This window comes from Oncorhynchus keta, chromosome 24, assembly GCF_023373465.1.
Source record: "Oncorhynchus keta strain PuntledgeMale-10-30-2019 chromosome 24, Oket_V2, whole genome shotgun sequence".
Classification (NCBI taxonomy): domain Eukaryota; kingdom Metazoa; phylum Chordata; class Actinopteri; order Salmoniformes; family Salmonidae; genus Oncorhynchus; species Oncorhynchus keta.
In genome coordinates, this window is record NC_068444.1 from 21213605 (window position 1) to 21241065 (window position 27461).

The 27461-nt window shown below is 42.0% G+C and overlaps 1 protein-coding gene across 1 annotated transcript; it reads right to left on the bottom strand.

Moving 5' to 3' along the window:
* Nucleotides 1-1975: 1975 nt before the first annotated feature.
* Nucleotides 1976-27461, bottom strand: LOC118402804 (protein phosphatase 1 regulatory subunit 21-like). The gene is made up of 21 exons (XM_035801071.2): nt 27153-27461; nt 25521-25589; nt 25201-25347; nt 24740-24844; nt 21381-21545; nt 21092-21150; nt 19617-19711; nt 19014-19066; nt 17381-17530; nt 16516-16706; nt 16060-16196; nt 13343-13435; nt 12963-13090; nt 9258-9410; nt 8902-8994; nt 8404-8670; nt 7168-7203; nt 6946-7062; nt 5539-5637; nt 4951-5079; nt 1976-4132 (listed from the first exon to the last, which is right to left on the bottom strand). Exons 1-21 carry the CDS (start codon nt 27204-27206, stop codon nt 4100-4102), a joined length of 2373 nt encoding a protein of 790 aa, XP_035656964.1. The 5' UTR covers nt 27207-27461; the 3' UTR covers nt 1976-4099.

Below are 27461 nucleotides of genomic sequence, written 5' to 3' on the forward strand. Positions count from 1 at the left end.
CATTAGCATACATTACGAGTAGATAGCCTAGTTGGAAGCTTTATGAATATAATATTTTTTTGTTGATTTCCACCAACTAAGTAAAACGGTAATGAATAAGTAGTAAAGCACATTCTAGACATTCTGACTCTTTTTTTTTACGTTCCAGGTGGGACATTTAGAAGTTGGATTAGGACAAGGACTGGGTTGTCTGTCAAAGAACCTCGTTCCACCCCAGTCAACTCACTCACACACTGATTAGGACAAGGTTGTCTGTCAATTAACCTCTTCCCCAGCCCTAGCCCTAGCCCGACATCACAGTGGGCTAGTCCTAGTTACAAACTATGGAGACTGGAGACTATAAATTATGACCAAAGAGAAAAATCTGAAGTGAGAAAGAGATTTGAGCGGAGATGGAGAATTTGAGCTGAATTCTGGCAGACATGTTCATATGACTCCATGATAAAAAGGGTAGTGGTTCACACAGTGACAGAGGTCTGATGCTAGGGTGGGACAATTAGGCGTGGATGACTAGAGATTACTCACCAAGGGAGGGGTCAGCGGTTGGATGGGAGATAATTAAAGGGTTGAAGATAACAGTCATTGAAGTGCTGTCATCTGGAGTTGGTCCAGACAAGAATCACACTCTCTCACATACACACACACTAAATTAAATTAAACCAATATCAACACAAACTGAAGTGGTTTTCCTCTGTTCCCCGGGCGCTGAAGACGTGGATTAAGGCAGCCCCCTGCACCTCTGTTTCAGAAGGGTTGGGTTAAATGCGGAAGACATTCAGTTGTACAACTAACTAGGTATCCCCCTTTTCTTTCTGTTCTGTCCGATAATAGATGAGTGGAGGAGGGTGGATAAACGGGATAACATAGCACTCTTCACAGAGGGGAGGAGGAGGATGGCTATGGGTTATGGCCAACCTTCAGCCTAACACAATACAAGGTCATTTAGCCCCTTTGGAACAGACCCAAAACAAACAATGCAAACAGAGAGAGGGAGTATTTGGATGAGAACAGTGTCACAGAGAGAGAAGAGAGGTAGAAGTTAGATGAGGACATTCAGTCAGAGAGAAGAGAGGTAGAAGTAAGATGAGGACATTGTCAGAGAGAAGAGAGGTAGTAGTTGGATGAGAACATTGTCACCGAGAGAAGGGTGGCAGGTAGCCTAGTGGTTAGAGCGTTGGGCTGGATTGAATCCCCAAGCTGACAAGGAAAAAATATGTAGTTATGCCCCTGAGCAAGGCAGTTAATCCACTGTTCCCCGGGCGCTGAAGACATGGATGTCGATTGAGGCAGCCCCCTGCACCGCTCTGATTCAGAGGGGTTGGGTGAAATGTGGAAGTTGAATACCTTTCAGTTGAATACATTCAGTTGGACAACCCTAGTAGTTGGATGAGAACATTCAGTAAGAGATGGAGAGGACAGAGCGAGAGGAGTATTTGGATGAGAACACCCAGTCACAGTGGACCAAGGGCACACTGACAACATGAATGTGATCAGGGTTTATCCTGTTCTTTGCTGAAGAAGTAATAGTGCAGCTGGCAACAAGTCTGTAAGGGCCATCATCCTGGAACTGCCAACTATTATTATGGGTGGTAGTGTATGAGTGGTTGCAAAAGCTCTGACGAAGGCCTAGAGGCCGATGGGTAAAGCTTATTAAAGAGCAGTGTTGAATACTAGCAAGAGCGGTGTGCAGGTTCTTTTTTCTCATATTATTCAACTGTTACCATGCACCTGCAACAAAAATAGCTCACATGTGCGAGTGGCTTATGAAATTTGCTTGTGTAGGAGTGAGTGTTTGGTTCTAGCTGCTAGTGTTGCCTGAATTATTTGAGATTGGGAACATTTTGGACATAGTTAACAAGTTTGTTTGCCATATAACATTGGAACTTCATAAATCTACAGTAGCTTGTCAACATATCCTGAAGTGTTCAACTCTGTGGTACGTCATCAATAAGTACTAGTACTAACACAAAACAAAGAATATTGAGCTCTTTATTATTTATTTCATATGTGCAATCTGTTGGTCTGTCAGATTACATTGTTTTACAAGTTTCAGTAGTATAGGGCATGTTGGCAAACCTCTTGAATTCTCATCATATAAAAGATCCAATGGCAGGTATAATAGAGATCTCATTATTGGTAAACCTGGTGGTTGAACTGAACACGTAAGAACCAGTCAAAACCCATCAGAAGCATCCAAACTCATCAAAACCAATTTTCGGTCTAAACCGTCCACAGGATAAGGTACAAAATGGAAGAAAATGTTCCATAAACTGGCCGAAACTGCATTTAACTATCTGAACTTTCATTTTCCGTTGCTAAAAGTTTTGATACGGTGTACCCCAATGAACACAACCCTGCTGTTAATTGTAAACAGTTTAGAGATGTCATTACACATTTCCAGACAAGGGGTTGACTAGCTTGCCAACATGCCAATAATACAATTGTAAAGTGCCGTACACAAACAGTGATACAGTCTCAATCTAGTTCCAAGAGAGTGGACCTTTGTGTGTGTATTGCCTTTCAATAGACATATTTCCAAAGATCTCAAACCCAATATTCAAAAAATAAATGCAGGTGAGTGATTGATTACCTTGATATTTCTTATCTTTTTCATTGATCAACCAGTCATTTCATTGGGTCATCATGGAAATTAGACATTTCAAACTGTAGAATGAATGCCTTTTTTTTAGTATATTACTTTTAAAAAGTACACAATACAATAAATGTACATTGAATGATTCAAAAGGAGTATTATATTCACAACCCTTTTTCATCAATACATAATAACATGGGTTTAGAGACTGGTGCTACACATAATATGTCCCAAATGGCACCACATTATTCCCTATATAGTGCACTACTTTTGACCAGGGTCCATAGGGCTCTGGTAAAAGTAACACACTATTTGGGAATAGGGTGCCATTTGGGACGCAGACATAGTTCTCCTCAGTGCACATCCACACTACAGAAACATCACAGACAAAACGGTCACCATTTTATGAAATCTACATTGGCCCGAGTTCAGATAGAAATATCATATAGAACAGTTCTGTCATGTTAGAACAGATTGGGGAATCGAGACAGAAATGCAGTGACATAGATCTATTCTGCACCATCACATTCTTTACGTTTCATCTCACGGAATACACCCCTGGACTACTTCCAAAATGGCACACTTTTCCCTATATAGTGCACTACCTTTTTACCAAAGCCAGTACACTAAATATGGAATTAGTCTGCCATTGGGACATAGACAAGGGCAATCTCCACCTTCTGGCGAGTAAGGTCATAAATGCTACTTGTGTATGGATTCTTCTATCCGTTCTAGAGGATAGATGGGATATCTAGTTAAGGGAATGTGTCTGTTTCAGGCTTTCGGTCAAGCGCGAAGCCTGGACTTCAGAGGCTAGTGTGAGTCTAATTAATTGGTCACTCATTCCTTGATTTAATCTGGGGCAGCCCTTCTTCAAACAGAAGACTGTGGTAAACACAACCAACATTTGCACACATTTTCTCTCACTGAAACTAAAAACCATCTAATAAAACATGGAAAGATTCAATTATTTTCTGTCACAGTATTAGACAGACATTCCCTTACATAATGCAAACACATTGTCACTCTTCCCACTTAATAGCAATTTGAGTAATACCTATGTCATTCCTACGCTTAACACACAGAGATAGGAGAGAGAGAAAGACAGTAACCATGAGGGCCTGGTGGTCTTCATCCCTGACTTTAATGAGCATCCATGACCTCACTAGGATTTTTATTTTTTCCTCTACTTCCCTCAAACCAAAGGTCAAAGGGTCAAGCAGTTGTCAGTCTGCCCTCCATCATACGTTAGGAAGCACTTTACAAAAGTCATTATCTGTGTAAATCAGAAATACACATTAGATAAACTGCTTATTTATGGTTAAGCAGAGTGGTATCAGAGAGACACCCCCAATAGCCCACCCTCTGATAGAGAAGTTAACAGGGTCCTCCATCTTGGGGTGCTAGGGAGCTGACAGGACTGTAGTGGGTGGGTTGTCCCATAGTAAAGCTCAGTCCAGGGTGCTCTGCCGATCCAAAATGTAGCAAGTTTCCCAACAGACTTTCCTACCGACTCTTCTTCAGAAGTTTGGAGTTTCCCTGGAAAAGGCAAGAGGGGTTGAGTTACATATAACGCATGGTAAACCAAGACTCAACACATTTTTGAATGAACATTAAAGCGATAAAGCAAAAGCAGGAGCGCTAGTCCTAGTATCAACACTTCTGGTTTGGTACTGTAATCTGGAGATCGGAATGGCATTTTTTGAATAAGATTGTGGTGTTAGTACGTGACCAGTGAGCACTCATTCAAGAAACCACATGAATGAGTCTCGACTTTGAAACATTGTTAGTTCCATTCTAGAGTTTCACTCACAGCTAATCATGTAAATCGGTTTATTTCTTTACACTTGGATTGTATTCAGGTTGAATAGGCTTGTATCAGCACTTGGCCGCCACCATTCACACACAATAGCTTGGGTTGATACCCAAGAACGTATACACACACCTCATCTCAGAAGTGTTTTAAGAGAAGTGGGTTTTAACAGAAGGCCTCTTCCTCGACTTCAACAGCCCAGCCAAACAGTAATGACTTTCTCAGATGTCAGCCTGACTCCAGCAGGTGCTTTTCCTATCAGACCCTGCTGTGCCCCCCACCCCCCCTTATCCCCCACTGGCACATCCCAGCTCCCCTCAGAATGGATAGTAGTTTGTTACTGGGTTATGTTTATATCAGCATAACCTGACCTAGTACTGCTTATGTTGCTGTGTGGGCCAGTGAGTGAAGTGTTTTATTGAACCTTAACTTATCAAGGTTAGTCTCAATGAGATCAAATCTGTTTTGAAAGAGAGACCTCATCAATATAGTAGCAGTCGACAGAGTGTGTAGGAAGTGAGGAATGTGTGAGGGGACTCCATACTTTGCTGCCCAGTTTGAGTGTGTCGATCTCCTCTCTCTGTTTGCTGAGAGTCTCGTTCATGCTGCACAGGTGGTCACTCATCATACTGAGCTGTTCCTTGTAACTCCTCTTGGTCGTGGCCAGTTCATCCTGAAAAACAAGGAACATGTTGTGGCTAGGTAGAGCCAATATGTTTATTTAAAAAATGTCCAACTTTATATTCATAATCTCCAGCACCACCCGAACATCAACATATGTGAAAATTATGTCTTTTGTAGTAAAAAAAATAGAGGAAAATGACAACCAAATTTATCATCCTCTCTTTTTTACTACAAAACAGAAACGCGCAATTTTCACATGAGGTGGTGATGGAACTGAATATGAAGTTGAACATTTGTATATTTGTTTTTAAGGTTAAAGTTAATATGCCATGTTTACTGAATACATGGGAATCCTACTTTCTAAATCCTACTTAAAAAATAAAAAGGTCAGAACAAATATACATATACATAATAAACAACAAATAAACAACAAATATCAATGAATAAATTATAAAGCTGACTCGCTCTGGGATATGCTGGTTTCTTTCAAACAACAGATGTTGTTTACCTGGAGACGTGTGATGTTCTGATTGGCCAGTTTGATCTCCTCCGTCAGAGTCTCCCGTGACTTCTCTGCGATAGCCAGACGCTTGGCCAAGGCTCGACACTGAGGGTGGGAAGTTACAACACAGGAGATAGAGAATAAACAAACCTACAAAATATAACATATCCACAGATGATCACTTCAACTAATGTGAAGTCACAAAATGGGATGCTCTTCACTAAAACTATTTAAATATAGGCCTACATGATGTCTGGGTTTGAACTGAACGGACCCTGCTACAGTAATGTTTAACTTTGTGGGAGATTCTAAGTCACTACTTCCAGTTCCCCATCTATCAGGAGGAATCATACTGCCGTGATGCATAGCACGGAAGGGTTGACATGTGACAGTAATTCAATACTACATACTAACGGCACATGGCCATCTTTAGATTTGGTTAACTATAGCATAAACTTATTTCATGCCAATGCAGATACATGTATATATAAAAAAAAAAAATATATATATATATCCTAGTGTAGGTCTGGAACCGGGAACACCAGTGTAAAAATGTAATGATTTCCCTGTGAGCACACCTGTGTCCGTCCAGCTGGAAACACAGGATGGAATAGAAAGAGCGGATCGAGAGAACCGGATCGAGAGAACCCGAAAGAGGAAGAGAAAAGACACAGTTGTCTTCTTAGGGAAACAAGGTTTGACTACAGTATAGTCAACTGTTGCCGTTTCCATTTCCCTTGGAACAAGACGTATAGGACTGAAGTAGGTTACCAAAATAGCAGCAGGAACATATACACATGTACAGTGCCTTCGGAAAGTACTCAGACCCCTTGACTTTTTCCACATTTTGTTACGTTACAGCCTTATTCTAACATGGATTACAATTTACACACAATACCACATAATGACAAAGCTAAAACTGTTTTTTAGAAATGTTTGCAAATGTATTAAACATAAACAAATACATAACTATTCAGACCCTTTGCTATGAGACTGATATTGAGCTCAGGTGCATCCTCTTTCCATTGATCATCCTTGATGTTTCTACAACTTGATTGGAGTCCAATCATATATATAAACTTGTTTTTTCATTGTCATTATGAGGTATTGTGTGTAGATTTGAGGGGGAAAATTTTAGAATAAGGCTGTAACTTAAAGTCAAGGTGTCTGAATACTTTCCGAATGCACTGTATGTATTAGAGGAAGGAAGACGTGAGGGGAAATGGTTAAGTGACTGTACAACTAGTAAGTTAGTCTTCTGTATAGCAGCGTCTAAATTGAGCGCACATGTGACTTTGTTCCCCATATCTCTCCCCAGTATCCACCAACAAAATAAGATCTACACATCCTTTTACATTCAATAGGAAATAAGAGTTCTGTGTTTATGAATGGGAATTAGATCCAGTATCTCACCTCAGCATGGAAGTTAACCGCCTTGCTGTCAGAGACCTGTAGCTGTGTGGTGAGCTCTCCAACTCTGGCCATGTAGTGAGTCTTAATCAGCTGTTCTCTGGACTCCTCGTCTCCCACCTGTAAGCACACAGAGAGGACAACAACTTTACATGACATTGCTCTTACACCGGTGTTGTAATTACACTAGGAATAGTTGGGTCAAGAAGAACAAGACAAACTTACATCCTCGTTGGTAGGAGTTGTGGTTAACATGCCAACCTGATGAGATGAAAAACACAGTTAGATACTCACTCCCTATGAGAATTGAGAAAGCTATAAAAATTGAACCAAGCCTGGTCCCACATCGGTTTCTGTCATCTTGCCAACTGCTATGGTCATTTATGGCTATACAGCACAAACAGATCTGGGCCCAGGCTAATAAAACCCACTGAAATCCAATAAAACACTACAGGTCCCTAATGGTATCTGAAACTGGACCTGCAAGGAATTACATTTATAAACACCTGTGAATGAAGAGTTTAGCTGGTTGTTAATGACAACCGTGTCAAGTTAGTGACTAGCATGGTGCTAGCCAGGTCCCAGATCTGTTTGTGCGATCTTGACAACACAAATAGATCTGGGACCAGATTAAGTGGGTGTATCCTGGACCTTGAGTATGCTATTAAAATACAGGCATTATGAAACAAGGAAGCTGGTGCCTCCCAATACTATTTATTTTCTCATGAGGTGTACTCTCGTTCACTACTATAGGGCTCCAGAGTGGTGCAGCGGTGTAAGGCACTGCATCTCAATGATAGAGGCGTCACTACAGACCCTGGTTCTATTCCAGGCTGTATCACAACCGGCCATGATTGGGAGTCCCATTGTGCGGCGCACAATCGGCCCAGCGTCGTCTGGGGTAGGCCGTCATTGTAAATAAGAATTTGTTCTTAACTGACTTGCCAAGTTAAATAAAGGATTAAAAAATATATATATTTAAAAATTAAAAAACATTGAATTTGTGGAGGCATGGGCTAGAGGGAGTTTCCAACATATTCCTTATACCCATCATTTACTTTCAAATCAGAGAAGGGAAATGAACAAGTGCACACCTTGGGCCAAAGGAGAGATAATTGGAACTTAACCAGACACTGATAACACAACCGCCTTCACTGAAGCCAAAACACTCAAATGCATGTTACGGATGCTCCCACGAGGATGTGTCGGACTCATTTTGTGGGAAAGGGGAGTGTTGTAAAGGGAGGAATGATGTCCCTAGATTTAATCTCACGTCATGCCAGTCTCACACAACTGCAAAGTAGTATTGTTAAGCATGAGGATGAAGACAAATTCAATCACTGTTGAAGAAAAATAAGGTCGCAAAATTCCGGAAAGTTTTCAAAAGTTGCCAGTTTTCCTGAAATCCCTTTGAGGATTCTTGCAGCCGTAAAGAAAAAACAAGAGTGAAGATGTATCTACCAGACTGTTGCTTAGCATAGCCTCCTTCCCTGCTCCTCTCTCCTCCACCTCGCCGTCCTCCAGGCTGGTGAGGGCTGGGCTGCCCGGGGCCTGGCCCAGGGAGTGGGCTGGGCTGCCTCCTCCTCCCAGGGCAGAGGAGAGCTGTGTCTCCAGGTCATGTATGCGTTGGCTCTCCTTCTCCAGCCTCACCCTGCCCAGCTGGGCCTCCAGCAGCCAGTGCTCCTTCTCCTGCTCCAGACGAGCAATCTTCTCCTGGCTCGCCACCACCTGGGGTGATAAAGGAGAGGACACAGAGGAAAATGGAGATGTGGAGGAGAGGACACAGTGAGGAGAGGTGGAAAGAAGAGGAGCGAGTTGGTAAGAGGACTATACTTCTCTAACACACTTACCTAGTCAGTAACCAAATGGGTTACCTTGAGCATTATAAAGAGTCAGACGTGTGTACTGACAGACTGAAGGGTAGAAGGGAAGAGAGGAGCGTGGAAATACAAACAATACCTGTTGTGTGAGTCCCTCTCTGCTCTCTGTAGAGCTAGTTAGAACACGGCGGTGCAACAGGGCCTCTCTGTATGGAACAGTCTCTGGTCTGGGCTGGATACACAACAGACAGGACAGGAGTCAAATACACACTGTTGTACTGAACCACAGCATCGTTGTTAAGGGGATGTTCCACTGTTTGCTTTAGGCAGCCTGGATTGGCGTGCCAGATGGGGCAGGATTTACACTTGACTATTTTATTGGTTCTATTTTGCTAGGCAAGCTTAATTGAACACAGCTGAATGATGTTTAAAATAGTATTTTAACCCAGGTCTGTGAAGGTGACATGACCAGCAAAGCGAGGGAAAGCTACTGACCTTTCTGATGGCATGCATGTAGTCAGAGGCCTTCTTCTTGTTACCCAGCATGCTCTCTGCCTGCAGGGGGTTGAGTGCCCCGGCCCCCCCTCTTGGACTGTAGCCTGGCGAAGACGTGAAGAAATCCAGGTTGTTGCTGAAGAACGTCGCAATCTGTAGAAAAACAGTACAGAATTAATATTACGGTAAGACTTATCCAGGTATAGACACTAATTCTTTATCATTTGTTTTAAGGAAGTATAAGCTTTATAAAGGTCTTCTTATAAACAGTATTGGTGAGCCATATACATGGTCTTCTAGGCCTATATGTTGTAGTCCACACTGCTATTTCAATATCACGGTGCAACAATGTCATAGAATATACGTTTTCAATCTGTCAATATTGTATACGCTTCAATATGAGGGTGAAACAGGTGCAATTAAACAAACTAATGTGAAAGGAGTACATAAAATCTTTTGTCATGATTACTTCACTATACACACACTTCAAACAAAGCCACAACACCAAGTCAAACTTTCTTATACACACTTATCCAATACAACTACGTCTCTGTTCCTTTAAGTAGGTCAGTGGAAGGGACTGACAGAATAGACACATTTCCTATACACACTTATCTAATACAACTACGTCTCTGTTCCTATAAGTAGGTCAGTGGAAGGGACTGACAGAATAGACACATTTCTAATACACACTTATCTAATAAAAACGTCTCTGGAGGTCTGGAAGGGACAGAATAGACACATTTCTAATACACACTTATCTAATACAACTACGTCTCTGTTCCTATAAGTAGGTCAGTGGAAGGGACTGACAGAATAGACACATTTCCTATACACACTTATCTAATACAACTACGTCTCTGTTCCTATAAGTAGGTCAGTGGAAGGGACTGACAGAAGACACATTTCTAATACACACTTATCTAATAAAACTACGTCTCTGTTCCTTTAAGTAGGTCAGTAGAAGGGACTGACAGAATAGACACATTTCTAATACACACTCCCACTACAACTTTTAATTATATGACGAGTGCCTTGCTCCTCTTTTTTGACACTCCAACTACTGTTACATGGGAATAGGGCTGTCTACTGCCCCCGCTGGAGTAATTGCGTGCCCATAGTAAACATATATTTTTTTTGTCAAAAGTTGCTAATATATGCAAATAAAAAATATTATTGAATAGAAAACTCTAAAGCTTCTAAAACCGTTTAAATTATGTCTGTATGTAAAGCAGAACTCTCAGGGCAGTCATTCTCCCAAACTCTCTTGTCATCATAAAAGTTGGCCCAACTTCGACGTCATCGCCCCCACCCTTCCCAAGCAGTTACAGTTCTGGGAATAGTCTCTCTGTCTTCAGCGCGATCTCAGCTTTCAATGGGGCTTCTCATTGTGAGAATCGTGCACTCACGAGAGTTTTGGCGGGCCGAAACCTTTCGGTCACGCGAAAATACAGGTCACTTTTATGCACGCTCTGGTCAGGTCCTGTCTTTTTTCCAAGATCGATTAAACGGTGCCTGTGTTTCTGTTCGTCCTCACGATTGCTGTACACCTTTATAACATGTTAAAGCTTGATTATGAAGTTAGTTTGACAAGTTTAATCGACATATAATATGTAAGTTCGACGTTTTGGTGCGCATCCACTTGACTTTTGGCTACATTTCAACCGAAATGTGTCGTTTTTGAGAACCGAAAGACTGCAAAACTAAACGCTGTTTTTGGTAAGTATAATTCCTTCCAGGTCTTCTGATGGAAGAACAGCAAAGGTAAGGGAATATTTATGTGGTAAATTTGGGTTTATGTGGACTCCAAGATAGAGGAGCCATAATGCTACTTTTTGAGCACTGACTCATAGTATAGCCTAGTGAACGAAACCTGTAACACAGCGATTGCATTCAGAAGAAGTGTATCTAACTATATATATGTAGAACATGCATATTTAGTCAAAGTTTATGATGTGTATTCCTTGTTAGCTGACGTTATCTGCCGGAGCTATCGTCATTTCTCAGGACATTTGAGTAGCATTTTTTGAACGATGCATCATTGTAAACAGAGATTTATGGATATATATATAGCATATTATTAAAAAAAACATAAATGTACTGTGTAACATGTTATATTACTGTCATCTGATGAAGATTTCAAAAGGTTAGTGCATTATTTCTCTTTTAATCCTGCGTTTGTTGATTGCATATGTTTTTCAACTTGGCTATGCAAATTAGCCGTGTCTTCGGTGGTGGTTTGACATAAATGTGCTATGTTTTCGCCGTAAAACATTTTAGAAATCTGACTTGCTGGGTAGATAAACAAGGTGTTTATCTTTCATTTGAGCCATTGGACTTGTTAATGTATGGAGGTTAAATATTTTTAGGAATATTTTTGCATTCCATGCGCCACCTTCCAGCTGAACGTGGGGGAGGGGGGTGTTCCAAAATTGGAACCCTAGTCCCCAACAAGTTAACCAAGTTCGTATTACTTTTTTATTTAACATGGCCAGGTGGCCTGGGTGGGAGGAGTTTGCACATTTTAGACCACCTAGGGCACCAGGCCATTCAAAACAACTCGCCCACTCAGATCACCTCATAGTAAACATCCTTCCTTCAGAACTCTGCAACCAACCAGCTCAGAGCATTCCATCCCTGTTCTTCCACAACAACAGAACAGTAGCCCATCTCTCATACCTCAAACAAACAGTCAGTCTGTGTCTGGTGCATTCATCAGCCAGGCAGCAGTAGAGACTAAAAACATGCCTTACTATTATAACTGTAATACCAAAAAATAATCAGTGTGGTTATTACAGTTATAACAGTAACATATCTACTTCCTCTACATACAATCAGTTGGTACGGTCGTGGTTTCAATTCCCGCAAGGCTCTCATACGTATAGTACAAACGTATCCACTCACTGTACCGTCTCAGTTTCAAAGCCCCCATCCCCCATCCCCCACCCCTTTTATCTGGGGTACACAGCTGTACTGCTCTGATATGGTGCGGCTCTGTGAAAAAATCCCTCCTGCCCCAACTAAGCCCTCCCTTCTTATTAGTGGTCATGTATTGTAAATGACCAATCCTCACGGTTGATAAGCCAGATACCAAGGCAGTTGCTACTATTGCTTAAACTCATCATATGTAAACAGCAAAAATAGGGACCACAATGGAAATAAGTCCGATGTCATTGACTATTCCCGGGAAGTAAAAAATAAAAATACATCTTGTTTTTTTACTGACAAAAATCCATCAATATTTTTTTCATGTTACCAAACCTATGAAACTGTGATAATGTGAGAATGACAACCAAAACAACAGCGTCTCTGTCAGTGTGCTTGTTTGCTGGGGCCAGTTGTGTCCATTTAGACACAGATGTTGTGATAACAGATAGGGCCAGGAATTGCCAGGGAACTCACGATACGATATTATGACCATACTTCGGTGTCGATACAATATATATTGCAATTTGATGTTCCAAACATATTGCTCATTATACATCTGCTACAGAGACAAGAGAAAATGTGTTTTGATCAATCATGGAAATAAGTGCTGAAAACATGTTGGCTCACTAAAAATAAGATCGAGAACAAGGATGATTTGATGACAGCTGAATTGATAGAATATCATCCCAAAATAATATTGCGATATGTAACTGCATTATTTTTTCCCCCCAATCGCTAATACATTCCCAGTGTTTCTATAGCGGTAAATGGTCCTACCTTGCCGGTGCTGCTGGTGAGGGAGCCCAGGGAAGCCAGCAGACACTCATTAGTAGTGCGGAGCTTCTGAGTGATTGTAGACAACTCCTGTTCCAGACTGGCCTTCTGGCTGTAATGAGTAGACATCTCTGTAGAGACAGAGGGATTTAGCTTATACATACAAAATAATCTCCACACACAGGAAGGAGACCAACAGTTAAAGGATGGCACAGGGGGCTTACCCTGTTATTGGTTCCATTTTATTTGAAGCCTGCAGGTATATTGCTTTATAACAGTTAAGCTTAGACATCTCTACAGAACACAGAGGAAGGACAGTGGCTTGAACATTAGTCTATAAAAACAGACAAAATAACAATTTCTAGTAAAAGAAAAGGTTTCACCTTTGACCGCATCGTGAAGGCTGTGTAGACAGGCCGCTAGCTGGGTGAAGACAGCAGAGGAACTGCTCTGGGGCATGGAGTCCTGTCGAACACCTGGAAAACAATTGCACACATGATTTTCCTCAAGTCCCACACTACTCACTAGTAAGGCCAGTAAGCTGACATTTTTTATTGAATTTTTATTTAACTAGAAAAGTCAGTCTTCGAGTGGCGCAGTGTCACTAGAGATCCTGGTTCGACTCCAGGCTCTGTCGCAGCCGGCCCAATTAGCCCAGCGTCATCCGGGCTCGGGGATGGTTTGGCCGCTAGGTGCACCGGTTTCAGTGTCTCAAGAACTGGAACACTGCTGGGTTTTTCACACAACAGTTTCTCGGATGTATCAAGAACGGACCACCACCCAAAGGATATGCAGCTAACTTGACAAAACTGTAGGAACAATTGGAGTCAACATGAGCCAGTATCCCTGTGGAATGCTTGTAGATTCCATGCCCCGATGAATTAAGGCTGGTCTGAGGGCAAAAAGGGGTGCAACTTTTACACTCAGTGTAACTCACTAGGCCAGGCCAGTAGGATGATGGTAATCAAACATTATCTACAGGGCCTTCAGAAAGTATTCCTAACCCTAGACTTCCTCAACATTTTGTTGTGTTACATCCTGAATTTAAAATGGATTACATTTTGATTGTCACTGGCCTACACACAATAATACCCCATTTTGTGAAGGTGGAAATGTTCAAATTAATAAATTATCAGTACACCCAGTCACTATAAAGATCCAGGTGTCCTTCCTAACTCAGTTGAAGGAAAATAAGAAAAAACACTCAGGGATTTCATCATGAGGCCAATGGTGACTCTAAAACAGTTATAGAATATAATGGCTTTGATAGGAGAAAACTGAGGATGGATCAACATTGTAGTTACTCCACAATACTAACCTAATTGACAGAGTGAAGCCTGTACAGAATAAAGTATTCCAAAAACATGAACCCTGTTTGCAACAAGGCAGTAAAGTAATACTGCAAAAAATGTTGCAAAGCAATTGACTTTTTTCCTGAACACACCACTCTCCATATTTGTAAGCATTGTGGTGGCTGCATCATATGAGTAATTGGGTATGCTTGTAATCATTAAGGACTGAGGAGTGGAATGGAACAAAGCACAAGTAAAACCATAGAGGAAAACCTGATTCAGTCTACATTCAACAAGACACTGGGAGATTAATTCACCTTTCAGAAGGACAATAACCTAAAACACAAGGCCAAATATACACTGGAGTTGCTTACCAAGAAGACAGTGAATGTTCCTGAGTTGCAGGTTTGACTTAAATCTGCTTGAAAATCTATGGCAAGACTTGCAAATGGTTGTCTAGCAATGATCAACAACCAATTTGACAGCTTGAAGAATTTTGAAAATAATACAAATGGGCAAATATTGGACAATCCAGGTGTTCAAAGCTCTTAAGAGACTTACCCAGAAAGATTATAACATGTATTGACTCAGTGGTGTGAATACTTACAGAAAACATTCTGAATTTCATTTTCAATAAATTTGCAAAAACATGTCTTCACTTTGAAATGATGGTGTAGATGGGTAGATGGGTGAGGAAAGAACATGATTTAATACATGTTGAATTCAGGCTGTAACAACAAAATGTGGAATACGTCAAGGGGTATGAATACTTTCTGATGGCACGACCTTGACAAGATATTTGACCGTCTGCTCTACCAATGGGAATAAATGTCCGCAAAGGACAAAGGCAGGCGGGAGGAGACGGGAACATCCTAGACAACGAGAGGGCAGATATGCATGTGAACATGCACAACCCCGATATAAAATATGTTTCTCAAAGCTGCTGGGATGCCACGTTCATCCTCTTATATCAGTACTTTCGTAACAACTTCCATTCTACCAAATAAGCCTCGCTTAACAAAATTCGACACACTTCTAGGCTTTAGTAGTATATCGGGGTATTTTCGAAAACTGACTGTATGATGTTCAATACCATCCCCCAAATATTTTTCATGAATTTCTTTTTCATTCACAAAAATTCTATATAGCCAGTTACATATGTTTGTTTACAAAGATCATATGGAGCAAACTGGTGTTTTAAACTTACTTTTGTGATACGATGTCCACTGTTGAGCAGCAAAAGTGATGATCAAGTTCCACTTGAAATTCCCTACTAAATATCTTAAACATAAGTTATCTAAATGCCAAATACATTTTCTCCATCTCAGGGCTCCAGCTATGCATTTGGTTTGCTAACTTGCTAGCTGGTTAGTGTGTGATGGTTAGTGTGCAAGTTCAAGCTTCTTGGTTACAGCAGACGATCAATCCCCTCCTGGATAAAGTGAGAGTTGCCTTTTGAGACATTTGTATAACTTTATGAGTTGAGTTGTCTGTACTTGCATTTAGTTTATGTTCACTTGTGCTTGTTAGCATTTAGTTAGCATCCAATATAGGAATTCACTAGTACTTTGTTAGCATGATATATATTTTTTATACTCTGAAAGAAATAGCGCCCCTTATGTGCACTGCTGGTAATACCGTATACCCCGGTATGGTACAGGAAATGTATGAAGGTATGGAAATCCACCCAACCCTAACACCCTCCATACTAAAAAAATCCCACTTGGTCTGCTTCACGCTTTATTCTTGCGCGGACTGATTTTGGCACAGAGTCAGTCCTCTCACTTCTATCCTTTGTGTTAACTCACTAGGTAAGGCCAGTAGGCTGATGTAGCTGTGTAGTTTGTCGAACAAAGAAGTGATTCTCTTCATGTCACTCTGCAGCTCCTGGTTCTTCGAGGTGAGAGAGGAGGTACACAGAGGAGTCCAGCACTCTTCCTCCAGACTGGTGAGGAGAAGAGAGGAGGAGAGGGTGAGACACATCGGCTGCAGTTTCACAGGCAGCCCAATTCTGATATTTTCTTTTGACCAATTATTTGATGTGATTGGTCAAAAGACCAATTAGTAGGGAAAAAATATCAGAATTGGGCTACCTGTTATAGGCCCTCCATAGAGAAACACACACACTCAGAGGTGAGGGCTCAGGTACAGAGAGGGGACGTACTCTTCCTCCAGGTTGGAGAGGGGGAAAAGAAGAGGGGGATAGGGAGGAACACACACACGCATGCGTACAGTACACATTACCTAATGTAATGAGTACTGACCTTTTGAGCTGGTATGGTAGAATCTTCTGCAGAAAGTGGGTGTAGGAGGTGAAGTGATCGGCAAAGTCCTTGAGTTTCCCCACAGTCTCCAGCACTGTTACTGTGTCCTCTGTGATGCTCTGGTGTAGTTGCACTAGTCCTTCCTCCAGGGGGCGCACATAGGCTGCATTCTCATGTAGATACTGGGAGAACTGGGGAAAAGATTGCAGAGTAGAGTTCATCTTACCTACTTCAGCCAAAATCACTTATTGTATGTTACTATGGATAAGAGCAGGTGTCGAAACTCATTCCACGGAGGGCCGAGCGTCTGCGGGTTTTTGGTTTTGCTTTCAATTAAGCCCTAGACAACCCAATGAGGTGAGTGCCTTACTAATTATCAAATCAAATTGTATTTGTCATGTGCAGAATACAACAGACCTTACCATGAAATGCTTACTTACAAGCCTTTAACCAACAATGCAGTTCAATAAAGACTTAAGAAAAGATATACTAAATAAACTAAAGTAAAAAAATAATAACAATAGCGAGGCAGATTATTAATTGTTCATGGCTTGGGGGGGGACATGGAGCTCTGGTACCGCTTTCCGTGCGGTAGCAGAGAGAATAGTCTGACTGGAGTCTGACAATTTTTTGGGGCCTTCCTCTGACACCACCTAGTATATAGGACTAATTAGTGACCTTTAAATTCATCAATCAAGTACAAGGGAGGAGCGAAAACCCAAAGACACTCGGCCCTCTGGAATGAGTTTGACACGTATGAATAAGAGCATCTGCTAAATGACAAAAACAGGATGTCAGGGCATAGACTGTGTGTGTGTGTGTGTGTGTGTGTGTGTGTGTGTGTGTGTGTGTGTGTATCCCTGACCTTCTGGTTGAGTGGTGAGATGGGTTCGATAGAGGAGTCCAGAGGGTAGATGTGTACCCTCTGCTCTGTGTAGGAGTGGAAGTTTAACAGAGCAGCCACTATGTCCTGGACGAAGCCTAAGGCCTGACCAGCCACGTCTCGGGCCTTCAACTAGAGGACAGGAAAATGAGAAATTAGTACCAAAACTCTGGACCACATATCTACAATGACAACATATGATGGAGCCATAACTGTTCTATAAAATATGAGGATCATGCTATAGTTCAGGGTTCCCCAACTAGTGGCCTGTGATTTTTTTGCCCCCCCCAAGTTCTCTTAGCAAAAACATTTTGGGACACAAGTCTAAAAACACCAGCAAATCAGTTTCAAGTGATTTTAATTTGGGAAATCAGTTCCAAAGTATTCCTACACACAATAGAGATATGTGGTCTGGGCCTTAAACGGACCTTCTGGTCCACCAGCCACTGTGGCAGGCACATTTTTTTTACAAATGAAAAACATACTGTGTATATACAGTGCCTTCGGAAAGTATTCAGAGCTCCTCTGTGGAAATGGGAGAACCTTCCAGAAGGACAACCACCTCTGCAGCACTCTACCAATTAGCCCTTTATGGTAAAGTGGCCAGACAGAAGCCACTCCTCAGTAAAAGGCACATGACACCCCGCTATGAGTTTGCCAAAAGGCACCTAAAGACTCAAAACCATGAGAAAGAAGCATCTCTGGTCTGATGAAACCAAGATTGAACTATTTGGCCTGAATGCCAAGTGTCACGCCTGGAAGAAACCTGGCACCATCCCTACAGTGAAGCATGGTGGTGGCAGCATCATGATGTGGGGATATTTTCAGCGGCAGGGACTGGGAGACTAGTCAGGATCGAGACGAAGATGAACGAAACAAAGTACAGAGAGATACTTGAGCTTGAGAGGGTCTGCAGAGAAGAATGGGAAAATCTACCTTGTAGCGTCATACCCATTAAGACTTGATGCTGTAATCACTGCCAAAGGGGCTTCTAACCACTATGGAATGAGCATGCTTTGTAATGTTTCTAAAACAACTGAAGTGATGTGGTATATTGCTCAATATTACAAACATTTTTGTGAACCTAATATTTTAACCTAAATATCCCAGATTAGACATTTTCTCAACTGCTTAGTGACAATGTTCCTGTGTGAGCTAGAGAATGTCTTCGCTAGAAGTTGAAGCAAACTCCAACATTGAAAAGCAACGTAGCTTGTAAACAAAACAATGTAAATTGTCAAGAAACACAAGGACAAAGTCTCACTATTTGACTTTAGTAATTTAGACCAACTTGTATGCCTGTGCTCCTAAAAATGTATCTTCAGCACTTAAATCACACTGCTCACAGCTCCCCAGCCAGGCATCATCGCTGCTCGTTGGGCGATGTGGGATATATACTGTAGGATTCATAGTTCAACCCGCATTTAGCCGGCGTTCATTTCAAACCTTGTAAGCAAGGTTAAAAAAATAATAATTTTTACAAAATATCAGTTTCGGCTTCTTGTGATCAATTTGCAGTCTACAAATAATTTGTAATTATGTTCTGGCCCGACCATCCAATCAAGAAAAAATATATAATCTTGTTGATGATGCCTCCTATAAGACTTCCTCTCACCTGGTGTCTTCTGTTGTGTGGTGGAACGTTGAGACTGTTGTAGTCACTGAATTCTAGAGAAAAAGGGAGGGAAATTTAAAGGAGAGGTTGCGAGCAACGGCTCGCCAAACTACCTTCAAACTGCACGCAGAGACATACAAACGGTATCCATGAGTTCATCTGACTCTGGGTGCTTAATTGCCAAAATCTTGCACTATGCCTTTAAAGCGCCGAATGATGGCATGTCATAGGTCGGTCCTTCATTTAGCATGAAAACCATCTGAGGAGGAAAACAGGGCTCTAGTGGCATGACACACATTACACAGTGCTTCAGTTTTCCTCTTACAGCGTCAGTGAGATAGAAACGTAATTCAATTTCATTAGTAGTTAGTACTGCATACATATATGTGTGGGTGTCATGTCTTAGAATGGGAAGACGTGCTCATAGATAAACCATCATCGGTGATGTTTCTACAAGGTTGTGTTCATTAGAGCACACACTGCAACAGAAAATGTATAATGAGCAGTTCATATTGGACAAATCCAGGTAGTCCCTTACTCTTTCAGTCTGTTTTCTTCCTAATAAACATGATCTGGGTCAGTGAAATGTTGCATATTACTCACTGGTGTCGTTGAAGGGCACTTTCTCTTGGATGACAATGCTGCTCTTTTTCACCTGTCTGTTGAGCTCTGACTGACACTTCCTCAACTGCTGCTGACTGGAGAGAGAGGGATGATTGTGAGAGGAAGAGAGGGTAGAGGAATCAGGAGATGGTGAATGACCACTCGGTGACCATATTAAATACTTCCCTATCCACATTATTACAACCCTCATTATTCCATCATGTTAACCACAAGTCCTCTACCAGATACATACAATCATTCTCCATCTACACTGAGTGTATAAAACATTAGGATCACCTGCTCTTTCCATGACACAGCTTTCACTTGGAGGCACCTGGTCAGCCTATGATCCCTTATTGATGTCACCCGTTAAATCCACTTCAAATCTGTGTAGATGGGGCCTCCCGAGTTGCGCAGCGGTCTAAGGCACTGCATCACAGCGCTAGAAGCGTCACTACAGATCTGTGTTTGATCCCGGGCTGTGTCACAGCCGGCCCCAACCGGGAGACCCATGAGGCTGCGCACATTTGGCCCAGCTTTGTCCGGGTTAGGGGAGGGTTTGGCTGGCTGGGATGATAGTAGGTGCCAGGTGCTCCGGTTTGAGTGTGTCAAGAACTGCAACGGGTTTTTCACACTCAACAGTTTCCTGTGTGTATCAAGAAATGGTCCACCACCCAAAGGACATCCAGCCAACTTAAACTGGGAAGCATTGGAGTCAACATGGGCCAGCAACCCTGTGGAATGTTTTGGACACCTTGTAGAGTCCATGCCCCAACGGATTGAGGCTGTTCTGAGGGCAAAATGCAGTGTAACTCAATATTAGGAAGATGTTGCTAATGTTTTTTAACGCTCAGTGTAACTCACTAGGTAAGACCAGTAGGCTGATCAAAGATTATCTATAGGGCCTTCAGAAGGTATTCACACCCTTGACGTTTCCACATTTTGTTGTGTTACAGCCTGAATTTAAAATGGATTACATTTTGATACAATACCCCATAATGTCAAAGTAGAAATGTTCACAAATTAAATAAAAAATGAACATCTAAAATGTCTTGAGTCAATAAGTATTCAACCCCTTTGTTACGGCAAGCATAAACTACATTCAGGAGTAAAAATGTGCTCAACAAGTTGCATGGTCTCACTGTGTGCAGTAATTATGTAAACATGATTTTTGAATGACTACCTCTCTGTACCCCACGCACACAGATAATTGTAAGGTCACTCAGTCCAGCAGTGAATTTCAAACACAGCTTTAACCACAAAGACCAGGTTTTCCAATGCCTCGCAAAGAGGTCAACATGGGCCAGCATCCCTGTGGAATGCTTTCAACACCTTGTCGAATCCATGCCCAAACAAATTGAGGCTGTTCTGATGGCAAAAGGATTGCAACTCAATATTTGGAAGGTGATCCTAATGTTTTGTACACTTAGTGTATATCTAACTGATACATGTGTAGATTAGAACAAGTTATTTACCATTCCTCTGTCCGAGCTCTGCACTCTTTAGCTTCCCTCTCCAGAGTCTGGGATTTCACCTGTAGGAGGACACAGAAAATAGCATCATGTATTACTATTCTATCATTTACCAATAACAAAAGATTGAGTTTCGCCTTTGTTCAGTCGCTTCCCACTTGCCCTCATCCTCCTTCCAGCAGTCTCTCTCGCCATCTCACCTCTACTCAGACCTTGTCACTAACGTTTCTCAATAGTGTCCATGTAGTTGGAGGTGAGACATCCACTACTCTCCACCTCCCCTCCCTCTCACCTCTAGTCTGGCCTTGTCACTCTGTAGTCTCTCAATAGTGTCCATGTATTTGGAGGTGAGTCGGTCCACTATGGCCTGGTGCTGTTCGTGGTCTCTCTCCAGCTCCTCCAACTGGACCTTCAGCTGAGACTCCTGCTGCCTGTGCTGCTCATCAGCCTCATAGAACTTAGAATAGAACATAACTTTATTATCCAACCAAGGATTAAACATCTCTTTGGGCATCACCTTAAGAATTCTAAAAATATCATCATTCTCAGACACACATTCTAGAACAGACCAGCACACAAAAACTGATCAAATACATTATGTAGTACACATATTCAAGCCAGTAGTCTCTTTGTAAACACTTGCCCATACATACAGTTGAAGTCGGAAATTTACGTACACCTTAGCCAAATACATTTAAACTCAGTTTTTCACAATTCCTGACATTTAATCCTAGTAAAAATTCCTCGTCTTAGGTCAGGTAGGATCACCACTTTATTTTAAGAATGTGAAATGTCAGAATAATAGCAGAGAGAATGATTTATTTCAGGTTTTATTTCATTCATCACATTCCCAGTGGGTCAGAAGTTTACATACACTCAATTAGTATTTGGTAGCATTGCCTTGAAATGGTTTACCTTGGGTCAAACGTTTCAGGTAGCCTTCCACAAGCTTCCCACAATAAGTTGAGGAATGGGCCAAAATTCATCCGACAGAGCTGGTGTACCCGAGTCTGGTTTGTAGGCCTCCTTTCTCGCCCACGCTTTTTCGGTTCTGCCCACAAATTTTCTATAGGATTGACGTCAGGGCTTTTTGATGGCCACTCCAATACCTTGACTTTGTTGTCCTTAAGCCATTTTGCCACAACTTTGGAAGTATGCTTGGACTCATTGTCCATTTGGAAGATCAATTTGCAACCAATTTAACTTCCTGACTGATGTCTTGAGATGTTGCTTCAATATATCCACATAATTTTCCATCCTCATGATGCCATCTATTTTGTGAAGTGCACCAGTCCCTGCTGCAGAAAAGCACCCCCACAACATGATGCTGCCACCCCCGTGCTTCACAGTTGGGATGGTAAACTTCGGCTTGCAAGCATCCCCCTTTTCCCTCCAAACACAACGATGGTCATTATGGCCAAACAGTTCTATTTTTGTTTCATCAGACCAGAGGGCATTTCTCCAAAAAGTATGATCTTTGTCCCCATGTGCAGTTGCAAACCGTAGTCTGGGTTTTTTATGGCGGTTTTGGAGCAGTGGCTTCTTCCTTGCTGAGCGGCCTTTCAGGTTTGTCGAGATAGGTCACGTTTTACTGTGGATATAGATACTTTTGCACCGGTTTCCTCCAGCATCTTCACAAGGTCCTTTGCTGTTGTTCTGGGACTGATTTGCACTTTTCGCACCAAGTACGTTCATCTCTAGGAGACAGAATGAGTCTCCTTCCTGAGCGGTATGACGGCTGCGTGGTCCCTTGGTGTTTATACTTGCGTACTATTGTTTGTACAGGTGAACGTGGTACCTTCAGGCATTTGGAAATTGCTCCCAAGGATGAACTACACTTGTGGTCTACAATTTCTGAGGCTGAGTTCTTGTGATTTTCTCAGGATGTCAAGCATGAGGCACTGAGTTTGAAGGTAGGCCTTGAAATACATCCACAGGTACACCTCCAATTGACTCAAATTATGTCAATTAGCCTATCAGAAGCTTCTAAAGCAATGACATCATTTTCTGGAATTTTCCAACTACTTAGTGTATGTAAACTTCTGACCCACTGGAATTGTGATACAGTGAATAAGTGAAACAATCTGTCTGTAAACAATTGTTGGAAAAATGACTTGTGTCATGCACAAAGTAGATGTCCTAACTGACTTGCCAAAACTATAGTTTGTTGACAAGAAATGTGTGGAGCGTTTGAAAAACTAGTTTTAATGACTCCGACCTAAGTGTATGTAAAGTTCAGACTTCAACTGTATACAGTGCATTTGGAAAGTATTCAGACCCCTTGACTTTTTCCACATTTTGTTTCGTTACAGCCTTATTCTAAAATGGATTAGATTGATGAGGGGGAAAAATATATATCCACACACGATACCCCATAATGACAAAGTAAAAACATGTTTAGACATTTTAGCAAATGCACATAAATGTGAATAAAATATTTACATAAATATTCAGACCTTTTACTCAGTACTTTGTTGAAGCACCTTCGACAGCGATTACAGCCTCAAATCTTCTTGGGTATGACGCTACAAGCTTGGCACACCTGTATTTGGGGAGGTTCTCCCATTATTCTCTGCAGATCCTCTCAAGCTCTTGTCAGTTTGGATGGGGTGCGTCGCTGCACAGCTATTTTCAGGTTTCTGAGATGTTTGATCGGGTTCTCCCAGTCCTTGCTGCTGAAAAATATCCCCACAGCATGATGCTGCCACCACATTTCACTGTAGGGATGGTGCCAGGTTTCTTCCAGATGTGATGCTTGGCATTCAGGTCAAAGAGTTCAATATTGGTTTCATCAGAGCACAGAATCTTGTTTCTCATGTTCAGTGTCCTTTAAATGCCTTTGGGCAAACTCCAAGTGGGCTGTCATGCTCCTTTTACTGAGAAGTGGCTTCCATCTGGCCACTCTACCATAAAGGCCTGATTGGTGGAGTGCTGCAGAGATGGTTGTCCTTCTGGAAGGTTCTCCCATCTCCAGAGAGGAACTTTAGAGCGCTGTCAGAGTGACCATCGGGTTCGTGGTCACCTCCCTGAACAATGCCCTTGTCCCCCAATTGCTCACTTTGGCAGGCAGCCAGCTCTAGGAAGAGTCTTGGTGGTTCCAAACTTCTTCCATTTAAGAATGATGGAGGTCACTATATTCTTGGGGACCTTCAATGCTGCAGACATTTTTTGGTATCCTTCCCCAGATCTGTGCCTCGACACAATCCTGTCTTGGAGCTCTATGGACAATGCCTTTGACCTCATGGCTTGGTTTTTGCTCTGAAATGCACTGTCAAATGTGGGACCTTATATAGACAACTGTGTATCTTCCCAAATCATGTCATATCAACTGAATTTACCACAGGTGGTCTCCAATAAAGATGTAGAAATCTCAAGGATGATCAATGGAAACAGGATGCACCTGACCTCAATTTCAAGTCTCATAGCAAAGGGTCTCAATAATTAGGTAAATAAGGTATTACTGTTTTAATTCTAAAAACCTGTATTTGCTTTGTTATGATGGGGTATTGTGTGTAGATTGAGGATTCTTTTTTTATTTTTAAACCCATTGTAGAATAAGGCTTTAACGTAACAAAATGTGGAGAAAGGGAAGGGGTCTGAATACTTCCCAAATTCATTGTATACACTCCCATGTCTCAGACACAGACATACCTGGATATGAAGCCTCTCGTTCTCCTGGATCTTCTTCTGCAGGTCCTCATCAAACACACTCTGGGTCTGCTGCAAGCCCTGTTGGGAGGGGGAGTCCCCTTTGTTCTGGTGAAGAGAAAGTGTCTGAGATCGAGTCTGAGTGTCTGCATCCCAAATGAATACTCATTATGTGATCGAGATGAGTGATCCTGCACTTCGCCTTGCTTAAACTGATCTCAAACATGATCAAAGGTAGAAGGAAAGCAAGGTAAGCCTGTCGAACTATGACATGTCTGATTGTGGGGTGCACCCGCCTCCCAGTCTAATATAATGCCATTTTAGCAGTTGTCTTTATCCAAAGCTATAGTCATGCGTGCATACATTTTAAGCAGGGGTGGTCCCGGAAATCGTACCAACAATCCGATCGTTGCAAGAGCCATGCTTTACCAACTGAGCTACAGAGGACCCGTGTCTGTCTCTACCTTGCTCTTCTTGCCCTTGGCCTCGCTGGCAGACAGTTCCTCTTGCAGCAGCTCTACTCTCTTAGCCAGCTGCTGGTTCCTGAAGGTGAGACTGTCCATCTCCTGCTCCACCTTCCTCAGGCTCTGTTCTCGCTGCTTCACCTGATCCTGTAGTGTCGGTGTGGAGAAGACACTCAGTGATTTTAAAGTATATCACCCAAAATTCCCAGGTTTTTCAGAATTCCTGGTTGGAGGATTCCCTTCCTGATTATTTCCTCCAACCAGGATTGGAAATTGGAATTTTGAAACCCTATTCCACAGGGCTCTGAATGGTTCTGTACCTTAAGAGAGGTGGAGCTGGCCTGCTCATCTACCACGCCTTTCTTCAAGACCTGGTTCTGTGCCCGGAGCTATGGAGACATGGGGAGTATAGACACTGAGCTGTAGGTCTACTGCAGACACACCACCTCTAAATTTACAGTATTGCCTCGGCCTTTGGCTTCTAAGCAAAGCAACACGGCTATCTTATGGATTTATTTTGTGTGAGACATATTGTTAAATCATCAAATATGGATAACTCCACTGCAATGCATGACTGCACTAACATTTCTGAAGGTTGGGTGAATGTTGCTGCTTATTGGGAAACTACACCCCATATTCAATGGAAAATAGAACTAACAGGATATTGGCCAGCGGGGAGCTATGGTTTTACAACAGTCAGACAGGAAACACCATGCATTCCATTCACTGCCTGTCAACTGACAGTGTTGGTCAGGAGAATGGTTCTTATATTAACCAAAGCTAGTCAGTCTAACTGACATTTATTTTAATAATGCCTAAAAAGGGTTTTTAGGATGGGTACTATTGACATGGATACCAATCCATTTTCTACCTAACGTATGATAGAGGATTTGAAGAACATGGCTGCCCGTGTTTTACTCAGGCTATGTAACATTGTATTGTTTAGAGAAGGGTGGCTTCTGTTCTGGCCTACCCTCCTCCCTTTGTCATAAAAGACAGACAACATTGTGAGTGCCAGCTGACATATCAGGCAGTGACCTAGGCTAAATCATAGAATGAAGAAACCAACCAAAATAATGTTCACTATGAGATTGTTTTGATTGATTGACAGCAGTTAGCTACATCCCTTGCTGTACACAGTTCACGTTCATAGTAAACAGTGCAGTAAAGACACCAAATATTGCCTTCGATTATCACAAACACAAATCAACCTATTAATGGGCTGCTCTCTCTATACTTGACAATACACCCAGGAGGGTGACACTAGTGAGTAGTGACACCCTGAAAAGGAACTTGATTGGAAACAGATCGAGCTAAGTAACTAGATACTTTGGACAGCACCTTTTATTTTTTAGGTTGGTGGAGGAGGAATAATGGTTCAGGCTATGCCCCTTAGTTCCAGTGAAGGGAAATCTTAATGCTAGAGCATACATTGAATGACATTACAGATGATTCTGTGCTTCCAACTTTGCGGCAACAGTTTGGGGAAGGCCCTTTCTTGTTTCAGCATGACAATGCCCCTGTACACAAAGCGAGGTCCATACAGAAATATTTTTTTAGATCAGTGTGGAAGAACTTGACTGGCCTGCACAGAGCCCTGACATCAACCCCATCGAACACCTTTGGGATGAATTGATACACCGACTGCAAACCAGGCCTAATCGCCCAACATCAGTGCGGACCTCACTAATGCTCGTGGCTGAATGGAAGCAAGTCCCGCAGCAATGCTCCAATATCTAGTAGAAAGCCTTCCCTTAAGAGTGGAGGCTGTTATAGCAGCGAAGGGGGGCCCAACTCCATATTAATGCCCAAGATTTTGGAACGAGGTTTTCGACGAACAGGTGTCCACATACTTTTGATAGTGTACCTTGCACGTTAGTTAGAATGAATCAGCAATCGGATTAAATAGCCAAGAACTGTGGCTAACGATATAACAACAAATAACTCCTTACCTTTGAATACTCCAGGGCCAATTTGGTGTATTTCGCTTGCAGGTCTGCAGCCATTGCTTTAGTAAAAATAAAGCTAGTTAGCTGGATAACCAATATGTAATGGAATAGCTAGCGAACGCGAGAAAATAAACTGGCTAGTTACTGTAGCGCAGGTACACTGACGAGTTAGCTTGCCGTTTCTTTATCTGAATGACAGTTGGTGCAAGTGACTGATAAACAGTTTCATGCCATGTAGGAAGGGGAGGATAGCTATTCTATAATCTGATTGAGTGGTAAAGCCGGATGTTATTCAGCTAGCTAGTAAGCTAA